The following is an 8,939-nucleotide window of genomic DNA, read 5'->3' as shown; positions in this document are numbered from 1 at the left end:
CAAAATAGACCACCAACAAAAAAAGCTCAATGCGGCCGTGGGTAAAGATATATGGAGATGCGTAGCTAAGCTCCCGTCAAGGGGGGAGGAATGGGGTGTTGCCGATGCGCCGTCCTCTATCAAACGCCCAGGATGGATGCTCATTAGCGTCGTCGTCAACTATTCATCATCATCACCACCCTCATCATAAGTGCAAGACAGACCACCTCTTTTCATAACCCATGCACTCCGAGTGGGCAGCATGCCCAAGTCCGTGAGAGAGACAGCCGCAAGAAACATAAAGATGCTTCCCACTTAGTCCCCTACTTTCCTAACCTTCAAAAGCTCCCCGCAAGCCCTGAGTCCATCTTCATCAATTCATCAATCCTCCCAACACCATCTGCCTGACCCGGCAGAACTCCTTGAAATGGGACTCATGCGCGTCGCAGGCCGCAACCCATCGCTGGCGCACGTACTTGTCCGTCTCCAGCGCCTCGTTGTAATCGTCGACGCCCTGATCTCCGCGAGCGTTGACCCACGAAAACCCGCGGTTCTCCATCAACCGCTGCCGTGCCGCGAAATGGTCCGTCATCTTGCGATTGAACACATACCACTCCTTCATGTACTGCTCGAATGCTGCTGCGTACGGCGCCCACTGCGGCGGGGGCACACCGGCCTTGCTGCCAGGGACGCACAGCCCCGGGGGCGGACGAGGGGCCTGCGGCGGTGTCGGAACAGCCACCTTATGCGGTCGCGGCGGTGTCGTCTCCTTGTCCGGGTCAAGGTGGAGTTTTGTAGATGGACGGCTCGGGAATGGCAGGTTCGTGCTGAGATCGGCGAAAGAGTCAAGCCCTGTGGCCTTGGGTGGAGCAAACGGTTCGACGTTGTTGAATTCGGCGAAGATGGGCCTCCTCAATTCGTCTGTGTCCTCTGATCCCACATTGTTAGGCTTCAAGTTGGGCATTTTCAAACCGGCGCCGAGGCTGGGATCAACCGCAGACATAGAGGCGGGCCTCATGCCGGAGCCACCGTTAACGTGGCCAGGACGCCATTCTGGTTTGGTGGGCTCAACATTGATAATGCGCGGTTCGCCGCTCGGTACGCTCGCTGGCTCAGGTGGAGGAGTGTCGATGTCCATAGCATTAGGGCTCCGAGTCCCGTTGATCCCGCTTCCACCCCCATTTTCCTTCGCCCTATCCTCGCCGCTCGCCTCATCGTCCGTGACTGTCGCTGCGCCCGCTGCGGCGCGGGCTCCCTTTGGTTTCTTGATTGGTCGCAGAGGCCGGGTTGGCGATGCTGTCCCCTTGGCTGCCTGGGGTGGCACGAAGATCTCAGGACCCAAATTCTCCCACTGCTCTGGCTTGAAATCACTCTTCTTGACACCTGCGTCTGGTTGCGGAACTCCGGCAGCCGCGCCCGGCTCTGGAGGCGCAGTAAAGCTGTTCCTAAGAGGCGATCCTTGCCCCCGAGCCCGCTGTTTCGCTCTCACGAAGCTGTCGTCGGAAGTTCCTGCGCTGAACTGGAAACCGCTCGCTCCCGTCCGATCGTCCGACACAAAGCGGGTGTTGATATTATCTTCACTGTTGCGGGCGAACCGGGATTGAGTTTTGAAATCATCGTCGAGAGGGACCGAGAAACTGCCGATGGTTGGTTTATTAGCATTTCCGTTTGCCCAAAGTGATGTCGGCTTGGGCGTGGCAATGCCGCTAGAGACACTGCAGGCAAAATTGCTGCTCCTAGGAACACTGGCGCCAGGAACACCATTGCCGAAAGGGCCCACGTTGAAACCATTGTTGCCAGAAGCACTGCCGCCGGTGCCAGGTGTTCCTTGTTTGGGAGGAGAGAGCCAGGGTTGAGAAAGAAGCTCCTGGATCTGCGCTTGCAGCTTGGTTTCGAAAGGGTTTGGGCTGCTGTTTTTTCCGTCTCCACTCGGAGTCGGACTTGCGGTAGCTTCAGTCTTGTAGGCGGGGAACTCGAAACGCCTTGAGCGAGACACGGGTATTCCGGAGCCTGGAGTGCGCCGCCGGGGAGATACTCGCAGCTTGGTAGGTGTGGCGTTCGAAAACAAAGATGAGGTCCAAGGAAATCCATACACTTTGGTACCGTTGCTTGGCCCCGAGGCATGACCATTCACTGTAGCTTGAATAATTGTCAGTAAATGCAAAAACCTAATACTATGGAAAATGGGCTCCTCACCATGTGTACTGCTAGCAGACGAGGCAGCACTCTCGTTGTCCGGAAATGAGGCGGTCGGGGGAGCCGAATTCGGGTCCGGGCTATGGGGGGTGTACCGGGCGCTGGCGCGAGACTGGAACTGGAAGTTCTGCTGGCCGGTGGCGTTGGTGAAGGGAGGCTTGGTGAAGTTATCGGAGCCGGTACTAGCGCTCCGTTGACGGTGTTGAGGGGCGGGAGGTGCGTCTCCCGTGGTATCCTGAGACCTCCTGGCGGCGTCCCTCATGCTCTTAGCGCGATTTACGTTGACGTTCTCAAACACGTTCGTCTTCTCGCCGACATTAGCGGCATACGGGGTGCGCTGGCGATCGATGGTCTCAACAACGGGATCGCTATACGGGGGAGGATCGCCGAAGGTAGACGTCGGGCCCGGACCCGGTGCAGATTTCCTCGGCGGGACAGCAGGCGGCGGACCGGTGGGATAATGCTGATTTTTCGCAGGGGGTTCGTCGTCCATGGCCGAGCCCGCGGCGTAGCCACTTTTCCTGTTACCGAACGACGCCTCTTGCTTCCTTGCCTGCGACGCAGTGCGCGGAGGCTGCGGTTCCCTTGGTGGAGGTGGAGGCGGAGGGCGTGTGCCAGGCTGCGACGCTTTCGGTTGCGGACGAGCGCGTTCCCACGCCTCCATATGAGCCCTCATGCTCTCCGTCTTTGTCCTTGCCGCTTTTTGTGCCCAATCCCAATGCTTCGTGGATGATGCCGAGGCCGCCGTTGGACCAGGCTGGCGCGGTGGCATTGGGGGGCGCGTCCTCGAAGGGGGAGCGCCATACTTTTGGTTCACCTCCTGCGCCATGCCCTGCCATGGGTTCCCCCTAATACCAGATGCGGTCCCATATCGAGAAGCTCGTTGTTGGCGGTGAGCATCGACTTTGGCTTTCAGTTCGGGGTCCGACAGAATCTCATGGGCGTTCTGGATGATGTGGAACTTCTCCTTGGCGGCTTCTTCTTCGCCGGGGTTGCGATCGGGGTGGAATTTGAGGGCTGGACCTGTGTTAGCAAGGTCGGGTGTGTCTGTGAGTGGCGAAAAACATACCAAGTTTTCTGAACTGCTTCTTGACCTCGTTGATGTCAACCGGGCCCGGTAACTCCAGATCCGCATAATAATCGCGGTCAAGATCTAGCTTGGCCATGGTGTCTCTTTTGCTATCTTGTCGACAACGACGGAGAGACGGATTTTGCGGGTGATGGTAGGCGGAACGTCTTCATCAGTTGCTGCTGTAGGCGTTGTGTGTTCGCGCTAACAATGGCGGGGACAGCAACAACGAACAGCTACTCGCATGCGAATCGGAGAACTGGCTCGGGTATGCAAGGCGACAATGGAGCCCAGGCGGGCAATGCCAGGACGAATCCAGATGACAATCACAGCCCAAGATCACAAAAAAGATGATCGAGAGAGGCGCGCGAATCTTTGTATCGGTTGCGAACCGGGCGGTCGGGCACAAACGGTTGGTTGGTCGTCAAGCGGCGCTGGGAGGCGGGCAAAGTACTCGGTCGAGAGCCAGCGTTGGTTGGGTTTGGATGAAGTCGACTGAACCTGGAACCTAGGGAGGGGCAGAGACCCGAAACCGATCAAGGTAAAAAAACGTAACTAGTATGAGACGTGGAGAAAAAGCGAGGGATAGGTGAAGTGCTGGCAGTTTGCAGTTTCGTCAGCACCGGTCTGAGCACACAGGAATGTGTTTTTGTTTGAAGACGAAACTGGGTTTCTGGGAACGGCCGTGGCTGCATGATGCGGTGACAGGACAGCGGCCAAAGGCGGGCTGGCTGCCCGCCGTAAGGCACAGCCAGGCGCAGGAGTGCCGGGTTCGGCCCAACGGTGGTTCACGCGTTGGCCCATGACGTGTGCACAGCAGCGAGGCTGGGCGTGTGTGACTTGGGAGAATTGGGGGATCGTCGCTTACCAAGGACGAAAATCGGTCGTCGGAATCACTTGACTTGATTCCAGGCGACTTACTTCTCTCAGGTGTTCACTCGCCGAGTGCATGCAAGAAAATCAAGTTCCATCTGAGGCTTCCTCTTCGGCAGCAAAGGGTCAAGAGGTCGGCATCCAGAGGCAGAAGTTCCTGGTTGTGGTGCCCAGGAAAGAAAACAAAAGTGGGGCCTCGACCATTCAGCTGGGGCTGTCATGGGCAACTCAGGCACCCCCAGCGGGGTTTAGCGTGGCGGGCAAGTGGGGCCACCATGTGTGCTGCCCGTCCATGACGTAGGGAATTCTTCACCTTCCATCTCACCTGGGTGCCTGGTCTGAGAGATGCGTAAGGTTCTGCACTTTCACATGAGCTAACATGGAGCAGTGGAGGCCATTTAGCTATTCCCTAACTTCCATCTTTTGCATCAAAACCACTTGCATCCACTTTTCCTCATGTCGCGACCTGGAGCCGAGTTGATGGAGTAACAGCTGGCCAACCCTATCTCTGGAAGAGGTTATGAGGAGGTTGGGCAAGCGGTGAGACTATTACCTACTTACCCCAAGCTAAAGATGTGACGACTCCCATCACGTCGACTTCACCAACCACCGAATGATCGGATACGAGGAGCTCGAGTTCCATTCCAGATTGTTGAGTGTCAGACTTATTCGAAGCGCTCTTTGACCACGTTCGTCCGCTGTCTGTGACATTGGTGGCATTCTTGGCGTTGAGAGCTTGACGTCTGCGTTGAGCAGCAACTGGAACCTGGTCACTCTCTCCGCTGCCTCGCGTTAAGACGTAGGCCATAGTGCTTCTATGCATGTTGTTGCTCGTGTTTAGGGGGTTACCTTACCTCTGTGGTCAACTTTCACCTCACTTACCTACCTGAAGGACGACCTGGAATGTACTCCAGAAATTGAGCGAGTTAGGTTCCCCTCCACCCGAGCCCTCATGTTGCATCTGCGGGATATTTGGAAGCACATGCTTTACTCAGCCCTGCCAGAAGTATTTGAACATGACCAGTCATTCGGATCCATCGAACGTCACATGGTCTTGGCATTTGTCCTCCGTCCCTATGTGCTTATTCCTATGCCTGTGTGCCTACGTGCACTTTTCCTGCCAGGAAATGCTTCATAATCCATCCACTTCATGTCCCCAATAGTAGGTACCTGGGTATCTGACCTAATGCTGGTACCTTGCCACATTCAGTCTGTCCATGAATCAAGTCCCGACTCTTGCTTGGGACTCAACTGAAAGATCAATCACTGATTCACCTTCACGAGACTAGACTGGTTTCCACTGGATATCGCAGAGAATCACCCCTTACCTAAGTACCTATGCTCGGGTGATTGAGATGATTCCAATTGCTCCAATATTACCTACCTCATTTGTCCATCGAAGCCGGATTGACACCGAACTAAGATGCCGTACCCAGGTCCTTCCATTTAATCTGGGTCGCGATCAAGAAAGCACCTGTTTAGACTCAGACGGACTGGCTCAAACGGCGCAACCTAACCTGGGATGTACAATCTAAGCCGGAACGAGCAATATCTCTGTATAAAAACATCTTCAAAAACCGGAAACAACATCGTTCACTTAACCTAGGACTAGTAATGATAGCTGCTGTTTATAGACCCCACGACGAGTCGATAACCAATCGATCAATGCCGGTTTCCTCAATCAGGCAGGCGGCGCACTGGCACCGGCGGCGTGATGGTGAACTCTACGTGCTTGTGAGGAATCAAAGATCTAGGTTCACTCAGGTCATTTCAGAGGCGACGGAAACGCAAACCGTAAGTTGACGCTCTCTCCATATACGGTTGCAATCTACTGCCGGACATGGATGTCCTCGTGCGTCGTGGCAAATAACTACGATCTCGTGAGCAACCCATCAATGCCTTGTGATTTACACGTATCTGGCAACCAAATCTTTCATGCTTGACGCCGATTTAGCACATCACCATAGTTGGATGTTTCCAGGAGCAGTTGAGGGTCTAGGTTTGAAGCAGACACCTGGTTTGGACATCCTACTAGGCCGTCAACGAGAAGACTTCATAACGTGCCGCAGAACCTCTTTCTAAAGTCCAACATATATTCCGCGGAGCCGCCGTTGCTTGCTACCCACACCTCAGCTAAACATTTGCTTTTTTTGCGCGACTCTGTAACTGTCTGTGTTATCTATGTGACACGATGCGTCCAAAAGTTGTCTATCCTCTTGTCTCAAAACAACCACGATGTGTCAGTCTGGCTGAAAAGACCGCAAGTGAGTGCTTCGAAGGAAGCATCATGCAAACGCAGACTCCATCCCTCTCGTCCTTGGGAGTGGGAACTCTGGACAGATTGACAAAGACACAATCCGCCTCACCAGGAGACCAATCCATAGCCGCGGTACGTTTCCGACATCTGGTGGCGATAGGATTCCTTGGAGTAATAACACGGCTGGTATTGTCGGGAGCTGGATTTCTCCGGACCAGTTGATCCGCTATCTGATAGGCTACATTGTAACCAGTTACTCGGAATGTGCATCGAAGAGGGAGTTATACTATTAGTCGGCGTGGGACCCCGATGCTGGCTTCAGTCGCTGCCTTGGTTGGCTGCTCCCATTGTAGCCGGTGGCGGCAAATAACGAGCCGAACGAACAACCCGCTTCGTCCCAAGTTGAATTCATGCCCCTGTCACTAACTCAGAAGACTCCCTTTTTACCTCCAAGACTAGTAATGATGTGTTAACTGTTGGATCTTGAATCGCAACATTGGCCATGGCCAGATAAGTCCCTTCCGGTTCACCTCGGAAGGAGACGGTTCTCATGAGGATCCCTAGGTAAACAACGTGCTGTTAAGTTTAGAAACATGACACGAGGGATGATGCACAGCGACGCTGATTATAGAAGCAGTATACAAAATTCCATTTGGAGCCGTGAACAACCTCCAGTCGAGTTAATTGCAGGACATATTAAAATGTGATTCTGACATCCCCGGTGGGTGCGTCGTGCGGCTGTTTTCCGGCCCTCAGCACTCAATGTCATAGTTTATCCAACGGCGGAAGCGGATCCCGCTCTTAATTACGCGGTAAGACCAACCTATCCTGCGACACAGGCAATGAAGAATGTGGAGAAAACCCGTATACAGTGACCCAACGACACACAAGGCGGCCGGAGAGGGCCGGGGGTCTCCACATCTCCGAGAAGACCGACTTGATGTTGACGGGCCGTTGAACGGCTCGATATTCGAGAAAGATGTTCTTGCTCGTCCACACGTCACCCGCCTGCTTCTTCTGCATAGGGCGAGATTCCGCGCCCCAGGTACGGCCGTCCGGGGATGTTAAAAATAGGTGTTTCTAGAGATTGATTTTCATATCGGAACTAGCTCACGGGGTCCTGGGTGGGCGGTGTTTCCATCCGTCTTGCCAAACTCAGAAGATCGACACGTCCTAGGTGGGCTAATGTTGCGGAAGGATCTTTGCCACGATACGGAGGCAGCCAGGCACTCCATCTCGAAGTATCCGCCGCGATGAGGATGTCTCCGGCCCAGCAGCGTCTATAAAGACGGCCTTCCCCCTCATGAGCAAGCAGCAGAACACACCACCAAGTCCCGAGCATCATCATCATCATCTCAAGCCTCTCTCATCCAAATCTGTTTCTTGCGTACAAACAGGCCCACGCCGCTTCACTCTCACACATTCACAATGAAGGCCCTCTCTCTCCTCTCCCTCGTCCCTCTGGTTGCCGCGGCCCCAGCCGCCGAGGTGAACGCCCGCGGACTTGAGGTTCCCAACGCGGTGGTTCCGAACAGCGTGCGCATCCACGGCGTCTCGCTCCTCGGCTCTGGCTGCCCTGCTGGCACCGCCGACGTCCAAATCGACGCCACCAAGACCCTCCTCGAGGTCACCTTCTCCGAGTACATCGTCCAGACCGGCCCCGGCACCCGGGCCTCCGACTGGCGCAAGAACTGCAAGCTCACGCTCAACATGGAGTTCGATGAGGGCTTCCAGTACGTTTCTCCGCTGGCTAAAATTCAAAATCTATCATTAGGGAGGAAAGATCTCTGACTGACCACTTACTCTCCAGGTTCGCCACCCTGGCCACCGACATGAGCGGCTTCGCCCAGATCCCCGAGGGCTCCCGCGGCACCTGCACCAACACCTTCGACTTCACCGGCGCCAGCGGCCAGTCGTCCTACGCCCTGTCGCTGCCCGGCCCGCGCGAGGGCGCCTTCACCCTCTCGGCCGACCCGGATGTCGTCTCGTGGTCGCCCTGCGGCGGCACCACTGCCATCATGAACATGAACACCCAGTGCAACATCTCCCCGACCCAGAGCGCCGCTCTCATTGCTGTAGGTTCCACCGAGCCGCCTTCGGTCAGCGGTCCCTTCGATCCGGTGATGGGCAAAATTGCTGACTCTGATTCTTCTTTGAAAAACAGGTCGACCGCATCAGCGGCCAGGTCAAGATCAACATCTCGGTCGAGTGGCGCAAGTGCTAGAGGCCGCGCAGCGTCGTCTGGGTATCTTCGGGATGAGTATTTTGGGGATTACGTGTCGTCGGGGATGCGGCGGAGATCTGTTCTTAAAACCAGGGCCCTGGAATCGATTTTGTTTCCATGTCAACAGCTTCATGTACTTCATTTGGCGTGGACCAGGAAATGCATGTTCCTATTTTTTGTTCCTCCTCCAGATCTCGCCTCATACCACCCACCACTCCTATGGCGAAGATCGGCGTAGAGTTTCCACCCACCCGGTTTGCGTCGACAACGCGGGACCAAAACGGCGGTGGTGGTTCCGAACTCCCCTTATTCGATCCGCGATCCTATGCTTATGTTGAACC

The 8,939-nt window shown here is 55.3% G+C and overlaps 2 protein-coding genes across 2 annotated transcripts; one reads left to right on the top strand and one right to left on the bottom strand.

Moving 5' to 3' along the window:
* Positions 1-352: 352 nt before the first annotated feature.
* VTJ04DRAFT_5550 (uncharacterized protein) lies at positions 353-3,341 on the bottom strand (the record flags this gene model as incomplete). The annotated part of the gene is made up of 4 exons (XM_069363677.1): positions 353-1,616; positions 2,073-2,118; positions 2,176-3,192; positions 3,245-3,341. 4 exons carry the CDS (start codon positions 3,339-3,341, stop codon positions 353-355), a joined length of 2,424 nt encoding a protein of 807 aa, XP_069220499.1.
* A 4,461-nt stretch (positions 3,342-7,802) lies between these two features.
* VTJ04DRAFT_5549 (uncharacterized protein) lies at positions 7,803-8,598 on the top strand (the record flags this gene model as incomplete). Its single annotated transcript, XM_069363675.1, has 3 exons — positions 7,803-8,107; positions 8,185-8,449; positions 8,539-8,598. The coding sequence occupies 3 exons, from the start codon at positions 7,803-7,805 to the stop codon at positions 8,596-8,598; spliced, it is 630 nt and encodes a 209-aa protein (XP_069220498.1).
* Between the last annotated feature and the right edge of the window lie 341 nt (positions 8,599-8,939).

The sequence above is a fragment of the Mycothermus thermophilus genome, assembly GCF_041956435.1.
Source record: "Mycothermus thermophilus strain CBS 625.91 unplaced genomic scaffold VTJ04scaffold_3, whole genome shotgun sequence".
Taxonomy (NCBI): domain Eukaryota; kingdom Fungi; phylum Ascomycota; class Sordariomycetes; order Sordariales; family Chaetomiaceae; genus Mycothermus; species Mycothermus thermophilus.
Note: the sequence above shows the minus strand (reverse complement) of the source record. Positions and strands in the feature narration are given on the sequence as shown.